We start from the raw sequence: 21,209 nt of genomic DNA on the forward strand, positions 1-21,209 counted from the left end.
ATATATTTATAGATAATATATATTGTATATGCTATATATACAATATATATATATTATATATATATATATATTTCCATCTTTTTTTAAGTTTTCAAAATTTATTTTTCAATTACCGTTGACATGCAATATTATATTAGAGGTTTACAAAACACTGTCACTTCAGTGCCATTGTGACACTCTTTTGATTGTCATTTTGTATGTTTTCAAAACAGCATGCCTTTGCCGCATGCCCTAGTCAGTTCTCCCCCAACACCCACAGCAAATGTGGGGCTAACACATTCAGAAGATGGGGATACCAATGACTTTGGGACTTTCTGAAAGGTAAGACAGAGCCCACTTGAGCTTGTCCTTTCTCTTCAAAGGTATGCAATGAGGCTGAAGAACTTTGCAAGTCCCTTGGCTTCGGACGGGGACAAAAAGCTGGCGGTACTATGGTAAGTCTCATGGAGGCCATGAGGAAATGGCTGAAATGTCACAGAAGGATTTGAAAACTCCAGATGAACTTAAGCTGCTTAGGCCAGGTCATTATTCTTGTTTTCCATTAAAGTATTAAAGGATAACTAATGGATGTCTTCAGTTGCTGACTAAACATTTGCTCTCCTAATTTATACCCTTATCTAGATGGGATTTTAATGCTGACCCCTTCTCTTTTAATTTTTTTATACTTGTGTTCCTCAATAACTGTAGGAGTATAACTGCAAATATGAATCAGCATTTTTTTTACAGTTTCCAGGTTTCATTAAGCACTGGCATTAACATAATCCTTTCCTTATCACCACAGCTACCGATGTTTATCACTTCTCTACTTACGGATGTTTAAGCTGAAGAAGGACCATGCTATGAAGTACTCCAGATCACTGATGGAATATTTTAAGGTAATCCTTATGTTGTATAATTTATAGGTACTGGGTGACTCAATCACGAATGAGACATGGCAGGCATGTTATTAAATGCCAAGTTTGTTGCTGTCAAAGGCTTAATCGCCCTCATCCCAGTGGACCATGGCTGTCCCATCTCTCCTTTGGGGCTCAGCAGAGAGCTTAGGTTTGATTTGATTCCAGGGAGAGAAGGTACAATAGTTCAATCCCCTGATTATTCTCTGGACTGACCACAATCAGGGAGATGCTACCTTCTTCCCTACCCGGCATGGTGGACCCACATGCCGGGGACACAGCTTGTGACTGTAGCTATGTCCAGTCTTCTGTTAAATGAGAAGCTAGTCCAGAAATTGCTCAGCAGTGAGAGAAGTCACTGTGGCCACCCTGGGCTCTGGATGGGGTGGGGGTTGGAGACGGCAGACATTCATACCCCACAGAGCCATTTGACCATGAGGAGTGGTTGCACTTGATACATCTGATTGCTTTGATTACCAAAATCAACAAACACGCAAACAACAAATAAATAAATCTGCCATGTACAGAGCTGGAGTTTTTAATTTGCAAGCAGAAAACAAAAGGACAATTCAACCTCAAAATGCAATGCCAAAATTTGGGAATGAGCCTGGATGAAAACTGCAAGCAGCAGCCTGGTGCTAGGCCTGGCCATGGTAGCAGATGCCACTGGCTTGAGGGTCAGTGGAGCTTCTGCTGCTTCTGCCCCTCAACAATGGTCATGATAGAATTGAGGAGGCTCAGGGCTCCTGTTGGGCTGATCTCAAAAGAAAAGAACAATGTTTTTTAACTAATTAATTAATTTAACTTACTTATTTGCCAATTGCATGACACTGCTTCGCTAAATTGCACCAAAACAGTTTGAAATGAATCAAATCATGACCTTACATCCATCATCCAAACCCAGTGAGTGGCAGTGCGCAGCTGGATGAGGATGCTGGTAAGGATGCTGTTCACCAGGTATTATTCTATGTGACCCTAAGCCTGTAAAGCTAGTGTTCGTGTCGGTGAACAGGGTCAAATGCAACAGCTGCCCATCCCTTCATATGTCTACTGTTCCAACCTGTGCTCTAGAAAGGTGGTTCTTAAACTTGACAGGGCATCCCCATCCCCTGGAGGGCTCGTGAAACCAGAGTGCTGGGTCCCATCCCCCAGTGTCTGATACTGTAGGTCTGGGATGGGGCCTGAGAATTGGCATTTCTAACAAGTTCCTGGGTAATGCTGATGCCTCTGGTTTTGTGATCACACTTTGAGAGCCACTGCTCTAAAATCTGTGCTCTGGCCTGTCCTGTGTAGCTTTTGGGGCATTATGAAATACCAAACAGATGTTAAATGACTCACTCCCCTGGTAGTGCATTGAGCTTCTTTGAGATTCAAAATGAGTCTGCAGAACGTACCTTACGTGTGAGTTCTCTACATTCCAGAGAAGTGCTGCATTCTCACTGGGCTCCTAAAAGTGCTGACTCACTATAGCACCCCCTTTGCAAAGGGGGCTGGGCAGGAACCCAAGAGGAAGGAGAGGAGCATAACCTGAGCCATAAGGCCAGAGAGGCAGGCCTGAGTCAGGCTCAAGGCCACAGGTGTCCAGACCCTGTGCTACTTGGGCTCCAACGTGGTGAGGTCAATCTAATGAGCTTCATCACTGTCCTACTGTGGTTATGCTTAGTGTCAGGAGTCCCTGCACTCCACAAGTGTTTGGCCATGAAAAAAACAGAAGGCCCACTCTTTAAACCAGTCCATTCTATCAGAGGAAAATAACGAATGTTCAGCATTCCATTGCAATGCAGCCGTGGACCAGTTGCATTGCTAAATAGTGAAAACTGTCAGCCATGAGGATTTGCATGTAAAGATAGCGAATCAAGTTGAGTCACAAAAAACAAACCGCAAAACCACTGCTTGGTCCTGGCACATTTCTGGGATATCAGAAATTACAGCCCACCTTGCATCCCAGGGAAAAGTTTGCAACTGTAGCTAAAGGTTAAGAGCTTGCCTATGCTCTGAAGAGCTTGTTTTGCAGAATAAATTTCAGATGAGGATAATTAAACCACTTCTTGGAGAACTGAAGCTGATTTCACTGGGCCTTTTAGTATATAAGATTTTTCATCAAGTAACTTTCATGGTCCTGATTGGAGCCCACTAATTATCCTAACCAGCTATTTTCATCGAGTGTGTGTTGTGGTGTGCTGATGTGCGCATACATCGGAGCTCTGCTAACGAAACAGGAGGCATCCCAAAATGCTGCAATCAATATTAATGTACTCGAAATCACACTTCCATCTGTTTCTGAATTAATAAAACACAAATAGATGTCCTTATTTCCACCCCCTCTCTCTCTTTCAGCAAAATGCTTCAAAAGTCGCTCAGATACCATCTCCATGGGTAGGCAATGGAAAGTAAGTATCTTATGAAAATTGCTTTTTCAGAAAACAAGTGATTTAATAGACCCCAAGTATTTTGTATGGACAACTCAGAAGTGAAGGTCAATTCTGAGACTACAGTAATTTTTGTACACACAAAATTCTAGTTAGGTTTCAGTTAATGGCAAGACAGAAAAGTTCAACATGATATGATTCCAAATTTCTTTAACTATTTGATCTTGAAGCCAAATTATGGCCATAAAAATATCTTTTAATGAGATGGCCAGCACCATGCCATTTCAAGGAGGTAAAAGTTAACTTCGCTGCTGTGATTTTTCAATGATTCACTCAGTAATGAAAGACCAAAGAAATATTCATTGATATGTGGTAAGGGCTGTTTAATAAAACCAAAGGCACAATAGTGCTGAAAATGGGAAGGCACTTAGTCAGCCAATTATCTGAGCCTTCATGATGATTTTTATATTAATACAAAAATACCCTGACCTAAAATATAAACCCATCTCCTATAATGCTGATTTGAGTCTCCATGACCCCCCACACACACTCTCACGGCCATATTTAGCACTGTATGTGTTTGGGGCAGCTCATTCTTCCAGTCGTAAGGTGGGTGTCAGGAAATGCATTGATCTGGTCCTGATGCTGCCCTTGGCTTCCAAGGTAAGCTAAGTGAGCCCCTTCCTCTGTGTGGGTTTGTTTCTCCATCTCTAAAACGAAAGGGCTGGACCTGATGACTTCTAGTCCCATCTGATGAGCTGTTCCTTCTAAGAGGGTGATTTTAAATCCTAGTTCTGTCTCAGCATCTAGGTGCCTGCACGTACTTGCTTGAGCATTAGTTTCTCCTCTGATCCCAGTACCTCCCTCACCACTCCAAGCCAGGAGTGGGAAGGGAAACTAGATGATTGTGGGCACGTAGTTACGCAAAGTGTTGCTTTTTTTCATTTTTCATCATTTCAAACTCCTTGAGTCTCTGATCAAAACATTTTCTTCGAGAGTAACAAGTCTCCTCTGCCACTTGATAAATATCTGCAAAGCACACTCCCAAAGCAGCGGCATGATGAACTCTCAGATCAGAAAAACATTCAGAGTGAGGGAACGGCTCCATTAAAAACTATGTGCTAACTTAATTACTGTATTAAATGCAAGTACCATTTAAATTGTTGAATGAGGCCTTACTCTTACATTGATGAATAAAAACGAAAGAACAGTTCTCTCTGGAAGTTCAGAAAATAAAAAAAACCATTGAAAGGCCCAGAGAAAGCTATTTTCTCTGAGCACAAAGTAAATCAAGGGCAAGTTCAGGCAATCAACCATTAAAGGTTCACTGAGAACATATATATATATATATATATATATATATATATATATATATATATATATATATATATATATATATATATATATATATTCCTAGGCTTGTGAAGTTACATTGAAAGCCTCCTGAAGTGATTTTTTAAGCCGCTTCTGTCTGAAGAAAGCACACTCCTTTGGTAGACCACAGAACTTCTGAATGAGATAACTCAAAACAATCGCCCAGGGGTCACATCCTGTTCATTCTGCAAACACTTTGGCCTATTTCCTTATGAGGGGCTGAGGACACAGCTGAATTCGATGTGATTCCTACACTCCAGAAGCACACAAATCCAGTGGAGGGTGGTGACATATATGAACAAAGTTCTGTGGAAGCCCAAGAGAAAGAGAGCAAGCGAGCAAACTTGGGCCTCCCTAGTTAGGGAGGGTTTCTTGTCTGCAAGTAAAGATGATATTACCTAGTTTCCCCAGTGATTGAGGATAGCTGGCCCCACACAGAGCATCTCAGAGCACCTTTCAGAAGGAGCACCCCCTGACCCTCAGGACTGGGGTAAGAAAGTGCAAAGAAGCAGTTGATAAAAGAAAATTCTGCTTGCTATAGAGCAGGGGTTGGCACACTTTTTCTGTGAAGGGCTAGAGTGTACATATTTTGGAATTTGCTGGCCAACAGGCAGAACTGAGGTTATTATATAGAGAGAATATAAGAGAGAAAATAAATTTCTGCAAAAACTGACTGATGAAATTCAAAATATCATAACAGTGAAGCACAATTTTTACGTTATAGGTCTACTAAGGAGAAGAATGGAATTTTTTAAAAAGATAACATTTTGCTTCATTGAGGCTCAAAGTTGGTGTTCCCCTCTCATCAAATCGATTGCAAATGATCATTCTTTTCAAAGCATTGTAGCTCATAGGCCTTACAGAAACAGGTAGTGGGCCAGATTTTCCGACCCCTGATGCAGAGTCATGAAAGCCACGTAGTAGGCCGTTTAAAGGGCTGGGCAGCAATTTCAAATGTCACACAGAGAGAATAAAGAGGACTAGGCAGGCTATGTAATTGTGAAAGAAGGAGGCCATTGGAGGCCTTTAGAGGAGCTGTTTCAGTAGACAGGTAGATGTGATGCACATTAAAAGGGTTAGAAGAGAAGGGATATGTCCCCTTCTTTGAGACATTGGCCAGTAAAAGGATTATGAGGGAAGGACGGTGCCTCTGTGGACACACATGAGCTATCTATGAGCCTGGAGACAGCAGTGGAAATTGTCTGATATGCACATAATGGTGAGGGTGGAGGTGGACAGCCACGTCAAGTAAAATCTTTAGTAGAGTGGAGGGGTAAGACTTGGAGGGAACATGGTGGAATGGAAGGGAAGTGGACTTTGGAAGAAAACAGACCTGCTTTCTAATCCTGGCTCTTCAACTAACTTGCTGTGTTGCCCTGAGAAAGGAGCTGAACTTCTCTGAGCCCTTTTGTCATCTCTGAAACAGTGGTGGCAGAAAGTCACCCACAGAGTTGCCCTGAGACTTAGAGATACTACTATTAGTGAAGCCCAGAGCACCGTGCTTGGCACACAGTAACTTGAACAAATGGTGGCTGCTGCCATTGCCACGGTTTTTATGGTCATTGTTACCTTTGTGAGTTGGAAAACATGAATGATCCCGGCCCTAGAATCCCCACAGCTGTTGGTCTGTTACCACAGATTGCCAGAAATTAATGGATTCTGCTCCCTTAGTAGACTATTGGCTCTTTCCAATAAGGGGCCATTCATTCTTTCATTCACCAAATATTGTGTGCCTGCTATGTATGAGACAGCCACCAAGCCCTTTACACATTCCTCCTGCTTGTACTATACCTGTTCTTCACCAGGGCACGTTCTATGTAATGGATACTCATAAGGAATGGAGGGATGGCTGGAAGGCAATTTGTTCATTTATTTAACTGGCATTCATTTAGTACACAAGGTGTGCACCTGGCATTGTTCTAGATACTAGGATGTAGCACTGGATAAAGAGAAATAGACAAAAATGCCCAAACAAAAAAACAAAACAGAATCATAGATACAGAGAACAAACTAATGGTTACCAGAGGGGAGGGACTTTGGAGGGCTGGGTAGAAAAGGTGAAGGGATTAAGAAATACAAATTGTTAGTTGCAAAATGTTTACAAGGATGTAAAGTACAGCATAGACAATATTGTCAATAATGTTGCAAGAACTATTATAGTGCCAGGTGGTACTAGACTAATTGGGGGGGTCACTGCATAAATTATATAAATGTCTAACCTCTATGCTGTACACCTGAAACTAATATAAAATAATATTGAATGTCAACGGTAACTGAAAAAATATGTAACTGAAAAATTCCCTGCCCTTGTCCAAGTCACATCCTGTTGGAGGAGAAAGACATTACAAAATATGTGTTATGCTAAATGAGGATAAATATCTAAGAGAAAATCGAAAGAAGGAAGCGGGTACAAAGGGCTGCTGGGGATGGGGCAGGGAGCAGTGGAACAATGTGGAATAGGGACATTCGAGGAGGACAAAGGGAGAGCGAGCCCTACAGTTACCTGGAATTCATACAAGCAGAAGGACAGCAACCACCTCGGAAGTGGGTACACGCCTGCTGAGTCCAAGGAACAGCAAGGGGGTGAGTGTGGCTGAGAGCTGAGAGGATGGTAGGTTGGACCAGGATGGTAATGGTGGAAGTGGTGGGAAGCTTGTGCTTGTTTGCGCATGCTCATTTGCATGTGCCACAGACATGTAAAGAAAAGGACAAGATCTTCAAATAGAACCACAGAAAGAATACAGGACGAGGAACCCCAAGCAGTGGGGAGAGCCAAGTTGGAGTTGGAGGCACACTGAGATGAGTGCTTTCAGCTAGAGTCACGATTTCTTAGGCAGGTTTTCACTTTGTCCATTTCATTGGTACAATGTGCTGTGCAGACGTGCTCATCAGAAGGTCAGCTCATGGAGCCTCATGTGAGATCAGTAATGACCAAAAGCAAAGCCTAGCTCTCCTTGAGTCCATTACTTCGAAGAAAGGAAGTAGGAAGTGGAAGGCAAAGAAAGCTCCTCAATAGCACTGCAGTGTTGTAAACTGAAAAGGCCTTTTCAAGATGTACAAGGTCAACAGAGGTGATTTGTTTTCCCCTTGTGACTTCTGGACACAATTGGAAATGATTGACTCCAACCTTTTCTTCCAGTTGAGGAAAGGCCCAGCGAGGGGATGACACTTGCTCAGGAGCACACAGCAATTTATGACAGGGCTAGGGCTGAAATCCAGGTCTCCTGGGATTCCAGTACTTCTTTCCCAACACCACACACTCCCCCTTTCAACATGTGCGACACCTGACAGCTTCACAGTTTTCTCTAGAAATTACAAATGAGTACATATTCCGTTCTTGCCTTAAATTGACATTTGAAAATTAATGACCAACACTGGGGGAAATGCTAGAAAATAGCATCTGTAACCTGCCGTGACAAAGAAATCCAGCATTCTCTGCTTTGTGTGTGTGTGTCATTAGCTCACCCTCTGTACCTAGGTCCCTTAGCTTGGGCAGCTCCCCATGGCACCCCTGACTTGAGAATAAATCTTTCTATCAGGAAGTAGCAAACCAAACAAATACATTTATAGACACAGAGAACATATTGATGGTTGCCAGCTGGGAGGGGTTTTGGGGAGCTGGGTGAGAAAGGAAGGGATTAAGAAGTACAAATTGGTTGTTACATAGTAGTCATGGGGATGTAGGGTACAGCATAAGGAATATAATCGATTATATTATAATAATTATGTATGGTGTCGATGGGTACTGGATTTGTTAGGGTGATAGATGACAGAGGGAAGGGGACAGAGTGAAAAAGGTGAAGAGATTAAGAAGTACAAATTGGCAGTTGCAAAATAGTCATGGGGATGTAAAGTACAGCATAGGGAATATAGTCAATGATATTGTAATAATTATGCGTGGTGTCAGATGGGTTCTAGAGTCATCGGGGTGAAAACCTTCGTAAGTCATGTAAATATCTAACCATTATGTTGCACACCTGAAGCTAATATAATCTGTCAACTGTAATTGAAAAATAAAACAATTATTTTTTTAAAAAATATATCAAAAACACAAAAACAATTATAAAAAACAAAGCAAAACAAAAAAAAATATATCAAAACAGCTCAGAAATTACAAACCTCTATACCCTCTTACACCAGACAAGTGCAAAGCAAGTGTGAGGATCCACTTTCCCCCTCATACCAGAACATGCCAGAAGGTACATAGTCTATTTGCAGAAATGGACCAAAGCTATCCTGTAGCTATAGGCACAGCGTGTGTGAGTCTTGAGGCAAGTATATGAGTTTCAATTGCTCCCAGATTGGGTCAGCAGCACTTGGACATTTTGGGACATTGTGATGGCGGTACCCCCAGATCCTCTGCATGGGCTGCCTGGGGTATGTCCGTTCTATGAGCAGGCTTAGTTCTGAAGAACACAGGGCACCCTGGAAATCTAGAGTTGCCAAAAGCAACAGCTGGGAAAGGCGATGAGGAGTGAGACAGGGTTCCTTGATGGTGTGCGGGGGTGCATTTGGAGGAATGAAGAGGAGATTCCTTCAAACATGCAGACTTAGGGAGTCCCAAATACAGCTTCCCCCTGTTTGTTTTACTCCCCGTCCCCCAAATGTTCAATCATAATAAAGTGGTGCATTTTCCTGGGCAGCTGTTCATAGTCTGAGTGAAGGAGGATAGGGAGGCTGGGGGTGCACACAGACCTTGCTCATGAGCGCAGGAAGCCACCCATGCCTTTAGGACTGACCCTCCACGCTATGTGCAGCCAGCAGGTGACTCTTTGTTGCTGACACTAAACAATGAAACAAAAATTTATCTGCGAACATTGCTACTCCCCAAAGTAGGAATGCTAAAGACATCTCTTTCTAAACCAGCATACAGGTGCACAGTGAGCAATTAACAGCTATCCCTGTAGCATGACTTAAAGCATCCTAAAGAGATCTTCCAGCATCCCTAATACTGCTCCTTGGGGAGAAGGGGGGAGTTTTAAGAATCGCACTTTGCTCATTGTGGTGAGTGAATTTGGAATGACTCGTCCTTGGGTTTCCATAGAATGCTTTGATAATAGACCAGTATCGCACATCAAGATTTTCTAAATGCCAACAGCCGTCCTGGCAGCAGGTGGAGAAATCATCATAGTTGTTGTATGTATTCAAAGGAAGAACTACGGTCATGGGTAGAGTTAATGCCAGAGAAAGACTCACCCAGCTCCTTCAGAGGAGACAGGAATGGTCCATGCTGGGGCCTCTGCAGAAACTTACCATGCTGATAAAAGTTATCGGATGTCCTTTGATAAGAGTCGGTGGGAGGTGGGAACAAGCTCCACTCCACTTGGGCTTCATATATGTTCACCACGCCAAACCTCACTGTGACAAATGGTGTTCTCATGAGGTCCCAGTGTGATGCGGGAGGTCTCAAACCCTCCGTCACTCTTCCCAAGCAGCCTCACAAGACCTGTCTCTTCCCATTCCCCAGGAACACTCCATCCCCAATGTGTCTCAACAACGTCTCTCCCATCAACGCCATGGGGAACTGTAACAACGGCCCTGTCACCATCCCCCAGCGCATTCACCACATGGCTGCCAGCCACGTCAACATCACTAGCAACGTGTTACGGGGCTACGAACACTGGGACATGGCCGACAAACTGACAAGAGAGAACAAAGGTATGCTCACAGGCTAGGGTGGAGTCAACTGTACTTCGAAGGACTTGACTTTTCCATGGTCACCTTATCTTTGTCTCTCTAATGTCCAAAGCTTAGATGAGAGAAGAGGGGGTTAACTCTGGGCTGACCCAGTGACCAGTTTTTGCTGAGAGAATGGTAAAAACCTGGGACTTCATTCTCTTCCACAGCTTACACTAATCTGAACTGTGATGTGTCGGCAAATGCCTGTTTCAGATTCTCACTCCATGGTAAGGATCGATACAGAGAAACAGAGGCAAAGGAAAAGAATGATTTGCAAATTAATTAAGATCCCATTGGCTTCTGTTGTCAACTTTCATTTTTTTTTTTTTTTTTTTTTTTTGAGAGGTGAGGTTGAACTAAGGCCTTCTACCTTCATTATAACCGTCAACTCCACAGGGTACATGATAATGTGGTTTGAATTCAGGAGCAAAGGCCAAAGCTCAGCTAGTGTTTTTAATACAATGACAGCTGGGATGAAGGATCGGGGACCTGTTCATGGTAACAGTTGAGGTTTGCTACAAAACAAATGCAAGAAGAGTGAATCAGTGGTCTTAGGTGACTCATGCTGCCATCTGTGACCCTAGCTGTCACATAGGTTTACAATGAAGTCTCACTATCCTAGTGAAGGTGGAAAGTAAAAATAAACTGTACTTTTGTCCTGGCCATTTATTTGACTTGGCTGATTCTGGCCCGGGGCGGGGAGGCCCCACTCCAGTCAGGGTGGGGACAGATGTGGGCCTGTCAGAATCAGGCTGCAAAGAGGTGACCAGCAATTTGGAGCAGTACAACTGTCTGGTGAGGAACAGGGATGCATTAGCATCCCACACAGTCTGCTGGCTGCTGCTGGGTAAGTTGCATAGAGTAGGCCAAGCAGAGGTAGGGCTTTCCTGGAATCAGGCTGAGGCTGCGGGCCACCTAGATGCAGATGGAAGTTCCCATGGGTTTGATCCCAAAGGACTTACTGTGCCTTCTAGCCCAATTCTTCTCCCAAGCCCAGCCACAGTCCTCACAGCCCAGGTAGCTCTCCTTTCCTTTCCGCTGTGGTCCCAGGATTCCAGCCTGCTTCTCTTCTCTCTGAAAAGCTGCTGCTCTAGTCTCTGGGGCGGTTTTCTCCAGTGTCTGATTATGGAGGGAGGCACAGACTTCCCACCCTCCTCCTCACCGTACCTTTCCAACTGCATTGCTGAGTGTGTGGAGACAGTCCCAGTGGGGTGGGAAGGGTGCACATTTTGAAGCCTGATCATCTAAGTTGTAATCTTGCCTGGATCGTGCCCTGGCTGGGTGACCTCAGGGAACTTACGTAAATCCGTGAGCTACTTCCTAGCTTCCCTCTCTGTAATGGAAATAAGAAGGACAGGGAGAAGGAGAAGAAGATGAAACTACTCTGAAGGATGATAGAGATGGGTTGAATGAAATAACATGTAAAGCACCTAGCACAAAATTATCAGGTGCAAGTAGAAATTGTACAGATATTTATTCTCTTTCCTTGCTCCATATGATTACATATCTCCATAATGCAAAGATTCTGTGGCTGTCAGAGCACATTCCATAATTTGAAACTCCAACCCTCAACCCAGCTAGAAATTTGCACTGATTTCTGGGATTATTCGTAAATATTAGTTACATGAGTTTGTGCAATAATTTCTATATGCTAGGAACTACATTATTTGCTTTATCATTTGCTGTCTCATTTATCCCATGTCGTAAATGAAGAAACTGAGGCTCAGTGAGGTTAAGAAACTTACCCATGATATCACAGCTCTTAGTGTTGGAAGCAGGAATTGAATCTAAAACTGTCCAATTCCGGAATCTGAACTCTTAACATGGGCTGCACTGCCCATCTACACAGCGATACCATGTTTCCCTGAAAATAAGCCCTAGCCGGAAAATCAGCTCTAATATGTCTTTTGGAGCAAAAATTAATATAAGACCCGGTCTTATTTTACTACAATATAAGACCGGGTCTTATCTAACATAATATGATATAAGACTGGGTCTTATATTAATTTTTGCTCCAAAAGACGCATTAGAGCTGATTGTCCGGCTAGGTCTTATTTTCGGGGAAACACGGTATGAATAATGGGTCCTCAGAGACCTTCAGTCAGCCCCTGCCCTCAGTTACCTGAGTCATGGGCAATTCTTAATTTGTCGAATTTTCTAGGCTTCTGGAAATCCAAACAACTGATCTAGATAAACAGGCCCACCCAAAGGTTCTAGAACAGCAAGTGAAGGCACACACATCTTAAGACTTGCCTAGCTCGTCTGCCTCTACCACTATCTTATTTTGTATTGGTAACTGGAGGGCAGCTCAATATTTATGGATTTCCTTCATAATTGCATCCACTTTCAAAATCCGTTGAAGTAATTTCTTCTAAATTAACCGCAGAACTTCCCTGGAGCAATGTGGTGGTTATGCTGATGTTCAAGTAAGATAGTGCTAAGCTTGTCTTTTTTTTTTTAATATATATTTTATTAAATTTATTGGGGTGACAATTGTTAGTAACATTACATAGATTTCAGGTGTACAATTCTGTATTACATCATCTATAAATCCCATTGTGTGTTCACTTGAAGAGACATTTCTCCAAAGAGGACATACAAATGGCAAATAGACATATGAAAAAATGCTCAACATCGCTAAGCTTGTCTTTAGCACAGTGTTTCAAGGAGTTGTTAAATTTCCTCCCTAACATTGAATCAAAACGACTCTGTCACTCTACCAGCAGAAGAAAATGTATCCTGGGAATGTTGTTGTTGCTGTCATTGCAGACTAGGGAGAGGACCTAGTTTGGAATCTTCTGTTTGCTCCCTTGAGTTTCACACACTTGTCATTTCTGAACTGCTTGAGAGTTGGGGATGCTTCCCACATCTGACTTGGCCACATTCAGATGGGACAACTGAGGAGATTCCCTTTGAATTGGTATCCCACCGCATCCCACTGGAGACAACCGTGTCATCTCCACTTCCGCCCCATGTCCTCCTACCCATATAGGGGCAGATGGCTTATTGCAGAAAATGCAGATGCTAAAATGGGCCAACGGGGCTGATGCTGTTCTCTGGCCTTTGGTCTAGAAGCCCTGTTCCCCACCTCCCCAGCTGCTTCCTTGAAGCAGTTATTAAAACGGTGACCTGGATAGCTAGTTAAGAATGCCACAGTGGGCTTTGTATAGAATACCCAGGGGACATCCTGGCTCCCATGCAGCTCACATGCATTCAACAATGACTAGGTCCTTTCACAGTTCCCTTAATATTATATTACATAAGAAACTATTTTAGATGCCAAAAATGATTTACACCTTTATCAGCAGAAATGACTTTTATTGCATAGTACAAGTTAAAAAGTGCCACATAATCAAATGAAGTTGATATCTACAGCAGGAGCCCATATGTGAGACATAACATGTAGAATATGTGACATACCATCTGCTAGGCAATCAAGCTCATGGAACCCATGCATGGAATTTGCTTTCCAAGAAGGCAAGAGAGCATCCTGATCACTTTCAGGTAGTCTCCAGCCTCTCTCCAGATCCCTCACCCTCAACCGGCATGGGCGTGATTTCCTCTTGGCTGAGGCTGCCTCCTCTGTCAGGAGCTGATAAAGGAGATGACTGGGAGCCCTCTCATAACCGAGATCAGTGCAGCACTAGACAAATCAATTCAGATGTGGAAAGGGGAAGCCTAGCTAGTTTGTAGACATCATATAGTCTTTCCCACATCCCCCCACCGCACCCCAAAGCAGAGCTCGGGCATTCTTGCCATCCATGTCCTGGTGGGTGGGGGCAGTTGTTATGTGACACATACTTGCAGGTCTTGTTTCTTCCCTGAAGGAAATAAGGCTTGGCAATAAGGCTTACCAAATTAGATGTCTCCTAGACATGTATTTGGCCTTAGATGCTGACAGCTATCATTGCTGTCCAAGTTCACTGGCTATGTCTGTATTGTGCCAAGAAAAATCAGTAAACCCAGTTCATTTACACAAAAGAAAAAGAGAATACTTTCAATTCGATAACACACAGAATGACAAACAGCTTGATATCTTATAGACCATGGTTCCTTACTGTTTTTTGTATAAGGGTCCTTTTCTAAATATAAATTTATAATATGTAAAAATATAAATTTAATATGTAATATAAAAATATATTTAAATGCACTTTATGTGTATACATCATTTATGTATATGTAAATATATATTATGTAAACATCTAAAATATAGACAAATATATTTTTATTTTTAATATATACATATTGTGACGTATGTGCATATGTGTGTGTGTATGTGTGTGTGTGTGTGTGTGTGCATATCTCACAAACCCCCACAGTACTGGAATGTACTTGTAGAATCACAGTCTGAAAATATATATAGTGATTTGAAAAAATTTACTATGAATTAATAGATTTAAATGAATTTGTGTTGTATTAATCACAATAACACAAACATTATGCTTCAGAGCTTTTGGAGCTAACTGAAGATTAAAATAATAGTGCTTGGTGTACATATGGAGTTTGGGTTTTCTAATAGGTGATCCATAAATTTTTGTTGAATGAAAGAGCAATGAATAACTTTTCCAATTTCTGCATGATTGTGTTGTTGCGTGAAGGCAACTTAAGCAATTTGGTGTATATTTTCATGATATCATTTAAAGACCTCACCAAGGTATGCTCTGATTTTCAGAATTCTTTGGCGATCTGGACACATTGATGGGGCCCCTGACGCAGCACAGCAGCATGACCAACCTTGTCCGCTACGTTCGCCAGGGACTGTGTTGGCTACGCATCGATGCCCATTTGTTGTAGTGGGTGCTTCCCCATCGCCAGCATTACCATCCATCACTCTACCTCTACCAGAGCACCGATGGTCACTGGTGGAACTCCACTCATTTGGGAAAGTTTTCTTGGATTATGTTTGTTTTTATGCTTCTTTTGATATCTGTGGAAAAAAAAAAAGCATTGTAAGTGGACACTACAACTTGAGAACAGTGTATGTTTTATTACTTAGTCATTTTTTAGTATTTTATATGCATTTCTTAGATCCCACCATCCTTTTGTGCTTGATGAAATGACAGTATTCTTTTAAGTCCTTACAGCATTGTTTTAAGTTCACACAACCCAAAACAAAGAATGGAATGCACTTGTGACAGTAACAGGTTCCTGAGAAATGAAACCATATATATATATATATATATATATATATATATATATATATATATATATCCTGCAAAGATTCAAATTTTCAGCAATAGCCATTCCCCAAACTGTACTCTTATGTCCAGAAAAAAACGTATTTCACAATCTGTTGTTAAACTTTTGTGGTTCCCACAGACTCAATCTTCAGGTGAGGATTTTCATTGTCAAAACCCACTGGTTAGATGTTGTAGCAACATCATTAAATCAAGAGTATTAAGAAAATAAATGAACATAGCAATGCCTCTCTTAAAACGATACTATGGCACACAACCAGAGGATTTTTTTTTAGCATCCCTTCACTGATTCCCTATTTTTAAAATTTTAATGATGAGGAGTGGCAACATTTATTTCCACAACTTTAAGGCATCAACTGGCATAAATATTTTTGAACTGTGTGATTTGAAGTGTAAATCCTCATCTGGGATTCTCTTTGTGTAAAGCTCTCCTTTTCAGGGGCATTTTAGTGGGTACATGCCCTAGTAGCCAAAATGCTACACTCCAGTTTTAGAGATGAGAGATAGGAAGTCTGGAAAACATCCAAGGAATTCACACCTCTGCCTCTTTTGCAGTGGGTAGGTGTATCCATAATTGGCGGGATTTTTTAAATTGCATTTTGCTCAAATCTCTGGAAACAAAAGTCAAGTTATCACTACCTAGAAGTAATAACATACAGTTTGCTTCTTAGTGGCTTTAAAATATGGACTTCCCCAATAATTATCTCAATTTTCTATTTTACAGGGTTTCTTTTGTTCTTTTATATTTCTTTTATTTTCCTTTTTGAGGGGGGTCATTAGGTTCTGACTGAAATACAATCACTGATTTTATTCAAGTCTATATTAGTATGAATCGTTTCCATTAAAATTCCAAAGAAAACTCCAAACTCGAAGTAGGAGCTAGCCTTTTAACAAAACAAAAACAAAAAAAGAAAGAAGAAAAATGAGTTTTGGGGTAATGTTTCACCCTAGGGTGCTTTGAAGGAGCCCTGAAGATTGGGAACAGTTCACCTAATTTGGACATTTCCATATCAGTTGCAACTATCCCCACCCCTTATGATACTCTGCATTCATTTTATATCCCTAAACATTACAATGTAAATATCACCTTTGGTGTTCCAGCTCACCAGAAGAATCCCCCACGTGTAGTAAAACACTATCCATACATTAGTTCTTCATAATTACTTGCCGGTATATAATTCCATGTAGCCTTTAATCTGCTGAGTTACTGAATTCTGTTCACTGAGTTATGACCAGTTAAATAATAGATAGATGCACACGAAAGATGCAAACTTGTATGACTTTTAAAGCAAGTCATGCAAGTCTATGATTGGAACAGCAAGGGATCACTCTGCACTCATTGTCAAGTTTAGCTATATCCCCAGTTGCAAAAGAGCCAGACTTGAGCTCCGCTCTGGTCATCTTTGAGTTTAAGGCCCTTTGTTGTATAATAAGGTTGTGGAAGTTTACTCCAATGGCTGAGGCCAGATTGTTAAAATGACTGCTGGAAAGTTCCCAGCAGCTGAACCCAGCACTTTGTATGCTCCCAATGTGGTTGAGCTTCACCGTTCACAGTCTCAGCAACAACATTCACACATACAGACACACACACAGATAAATGAAACCTGAGAGAATCTTTTCTGAGCCTCTTAAATGAGGAAAATGATTATATGAAAGACTCGGAACACCCAAGGTGGGTGTCACATATAAAACTTAAGCCGATGGCTTTGCAGTGACTCAAGTTCTCTGTTTGTTTTTAATGGCTTACCAGGTAGAGTGCCTGACTATTACTATATAATGAAGCCGACTGGTTTGACGTTTAAGTTCAACATAGACCACAATCCTAGACCATCATGGATTTAGGAGCAGATTCTTCTTGAAATTAAATCTCCAGAAACTAGACATCAGAATGCTAGGGGAAGTTTCCCAGGGAGACAGGCATATTGCCTCATGGATGCATGACTTGTAGCTCTAGTTTCAGTGAGTCGTTATATCTACTTTACATACAACAGGGAGGTAGCAGAGAATCCTGCTGCCTGATGTCACCTCTGGTGGCTGAGTGTAGTGTGTGCCAAATCAGCAGCATGATTATCAAATCTGACAGTCGAGCTCAGGATCACCACCAGATTATTTAGTAGACCCATTGGTAAAGCAGCTTAGAAACCAATTAAACACGCAGGATGAATTGCCTTCCTGTCCCGGGAGATGAGACGTCTTTCGGTTTCATGATTAAGGATTGTTGCTGTTTTCTAGGCACTCTATTCATCACATTGTAAATGGTGATGTGTGTCGTAGGTGTGCAGCTATTTAAGGGATTGAGATAGTTTGTCAAGTTAATCTCTTCAGTGTACCAGTTTGTGGGAGGGATACAAGACATGTGGATGGCAGTGACAGATCCTGCCTCAAGACCTTGATGGAGGCTTGGTGAGACACATCTCAATAAGCACATGGAGGTAGGGTAATGGGCAAAACAACGAGCAGCTCCACCTGAGAAAGTGTACAGAAGGATCTCAGCCCTGCAACATGACCCACGTAGGGCCACTGCTATGCCTTCCTTTGTTACCCAAGCTCCAACCACAGAGAGTTTGACGAGTTTGTGTTATGATGTTGGCTTGGCTTTGTAATTTTAATTAACTTTGGATTTTTTAGTGGTTTTGTCATATTACTGTCTGAGTTTGGTAGGTAGGATTAATTTGAAAAGAGTATACTAGTGTGGTCCTCGGGGTAGAATTAGCCATAAGCATGTTGTTAGCCAGCCTGTAGACTGTTAATTACTTAATAATCTCATTGGGAAAGTACTAGTAGTTTTATATTTGGATGACATAATTGGAAAAGCAGATTAGCTGCTGCTGACTTTTAAAAGACTTGAGGTTGGGATGCCTTCTTTCCATGTAATGACATAAAAAAGATTCAAATCTTCAGTCAGTACCAAGTTGCTAAATTAGCAAACACATTTCCTCAAATGTGTTTTGTTGAGTTTCCAAATGGATGAATTTTTGGACATTACATCAGTAAATGCATTGGATTCGGTCTGCATTGGAAAGATAGTTGTTCTATGGTATCTTTCCCAAAGCTATCTAATTCGGATTTTGTTTTATTCAAATTTGCATCCCAGAGGTTGAAGTTGGAAAGCATTTTTGAAGGCAGAATCGATTTAGCTGTGAGGGTGAAGCCCTCACGTACTTCTCAACAGACATGATAAAATTCACCTGCATGAGTTGGCAGGTGGGAGAACCAAACTGGATCACTGGGTAGGACTACTCAGTAAGGCGATGAACTGCTTGCTTAGAGAAACACCACTCACTATCCCCATTGAGAAAAAGTGTGGCAAGACGATAGAGCTACACAATATCAAACGAATGGGTCCATTCAGTGCCCTCAAATTCAATTCTGTGGGGAAAAAATATTGAGCCAGTCGTCACTGCTCTGTTATACGACTGGCAGACTAAGTTCTTCTTTGTCGTCGTAGTCGTCATTGTTGTTGTTGTTGTTGTTGTTTCTCATTTCCACTTGCACAGCCTTATTCTCATAATTAAACTCTGATTCATTTTCTCTCTGGTGTTAGGAAACTCCAGCGACAGAAATGGCATCTGTGTATTGATAATCAGCATTTACCCTGGCAGGAGGCTAATCGGATAGGCTGGTCTCAGACATTAATCTTCCCATCTGATATTTTTGGGGAAAGAAAAAATATTAATTCCCTTTCCATTCTCCTCCTCACAAATCTAGAAGCCCTCTTTACCAAGAGCATCACATTTTCCTGTGTAATCCATCGACTCAAAGAAAATTGCATTGTGGGGATGGTGGAGGGGGCTGGGGGTGGGGGGTGGAGGGTAGGGATGCCCTTCCAGGCCAGGCTGCAGTTCTTGCCCCTTTCTGCTTCTGACATGAGATGTTAATGAATCATTCATCAGGCTCACATTGGGTTAGGGGACACTAAACTGCTTTTCTGATCCATGACCAATCATCGTTCTTCTAAGAGATTGGAGCTTTGCTGTTTCATTAACTGTGCAGTGTAGACTAATGGTGTTTAATAAAAATCATTCAAAATTTCAAACTCTTTTGCCAGTGACCTCAATTTTGTTGGCTCTTTGATTCGTACCAGACTTTGAGGAGGGAAGGGGGAAGCAAAGGAAGCCTGCCTGATACCAGGCCCCTGGCAGGATGCTGCAGTGGCAAACCCGTTGCCTGCCAGCAGTTACAGCAGTGGCATGCAGACCAAGTGTGGGAAACCTGAAGAATGCCCCAGTGGATGCTTTCAGCTGGGGATAGTTTGTTCCTACTGTCGTTGTTCTCCAGCCTCTGCAGCAGGAAGTCAACTGCCATATCTGGAACTTAATAAGAATTGCAAATGTTTTACCTATTCGGTTTTGGCCTGCATCACTCATGTGGCTACCAAATAGGAGAAGTGTGTCTGAGAGTAGAGCCCAGTCCGGTGACAATGGGCAGCTAAATGCATCCCAAATGCTCATGCCCTTCTGTGGCTCTGCAGTACTTGTGAAATTAGTGGAAGAGCAGCCCCTGCACAGGAAGCAAAATTGGAGAAACTCCCAAAGTGACTGAGTTGGTGCCCCGTTGCCCAGATCAAGAGCCAGCTTCCTTTTCAGTCCGCCTGGCATGCACTCACTGACGTATTGGTCAAATGTTTAACAACCAGGTCTCTGAGACGAGAGAGCACTTGATTTGTAGCATTTGCCAATTTCCATGGTGTAAATACTCATACCATGGCTGATTTCAAGCTGCTAACGACGATGTCACTGAACACGGAGTTGGGAAGAGATGCAAGCAAAATCGGGAGACAAGGCATACCAGCTCCAACACATACTGAATGCAGTTAGTCAAGAGGCTTTGGATTTCACTCTTCTGTTCATGTAGACACACACACACACTTCTACAACAAACTATTACATCATTTTCAAATATGTATCAGTCCTCTGTGAATGTAGATAGTTTATGATGATGCCCTCGAGGTATGAGTTTTATGCAAGGAAAGGCTGAAAAGAATGAAGCCTTCTTGAGCCCATTGCAAGTGAGTGGTTTGGTCATCTCCACATCCCTAAAGTAAAAAGGAAGTGAGATAAGCACTTAGAAAGTCCTCATGGTTGGTTTAAAATAAGTATAGGTGAGTGTTCTTTTTTTTCAAACGTCCAAGTGGCATTTCTAACTTGTAAACGTAACTTGGATAAATTACTTGTGATTGCTCCTTCTAATGACAGCCTTTGTGTAGTTAGGAAACATGAGGGCCTCTATGGAGACTAGCACGGTCCCAAATGTATTGTGTTGTTTCTCATAAGAGGGAAACTCAGTAATTCTCCCTTCTTCCCGATGTTGTCCAGGAGTTGTTGATATTAGTTATTAGCGACCGAAGTTATTCATTTAACATGTGTTTTTAGTTAAAATTACCTACTTAACTGTCCTAGCTCTGAATTCAAACCAGAATCGCCTGTATCAATTACATGATTAATATTCAGAAATAATCATCCAAATCCAAATAATTCCCTTTTCTACCCAATATAAAGAAAACCAAGGTCACTAACAAGAAAGTATAAACTTCAGTGTATTTTTCTAAGAGAATGAGGTTTTCATTAAAGACACACACACACACACACACACACACACAATCTTTTTCATTACACCTCCTCATCATAAATCATCCTAAAAGTAGAATAGAAAGTCTCAAGAGAACTGTTCTCCTGGTCCTGTGCATCTTTTGCAGT

At 41.9% G+C, this 21,209-nt stretch overlaps 1 protein-coding gene across 8 annotated transcripts in view; it reads left to right on the forward strand.

Moving 5' to 3' along the window:
- AFF2 (ALF transcription elongation factor 2) overlaps nt 1–19,549 on the forward strand; it is a 477,377-nt gene extending 457,828 nt beyond the window's left edge. For all 8 annotated transcript variants that reach the window (XM_074323510.2, XM_074323511.2, XM_074323508.2 and 5 more), the window contains 5 exons: nt 363–434; nt 782–875; nt 3,231–3,283; nt 10,104–10,294; nt 14,988–19,549. In XM_074323510.2, the coding sequence (XP_074179611.1) occupies nt 363–434; nt 782–875; nt 3,231–3,283; nt 10,104–10,294; nt 14,988–15,109 (532 nt within the window). In that variant the 3' untranslated portion in view covers nt 15,110–19,549. The remainder of the gene's footprint in view (nt 1–362; nt 435–781; nt 876–3,230; nt 3,284–10,103; nt 10,295–14,987) is intronic.
- Nucleotides 19,550–21,209: the final 1,660 nt, after the last annotated feature.

The sequence above is a fragment of the Rhinolophus sinicus genome, chromosome 18, assembly GCF_057876585.1.
Source record: "Rhinolophus sinicus isolate RSI-liver-muscle chromosome 18, RSI-T2T, whole genome shotgun sequence".
NCBI lineage: Eukaryota > Metazoa > Chordata > Mammalia > Chiroptera > Rhinolophidae > Rhinolophus > Rhinolophus sinicus.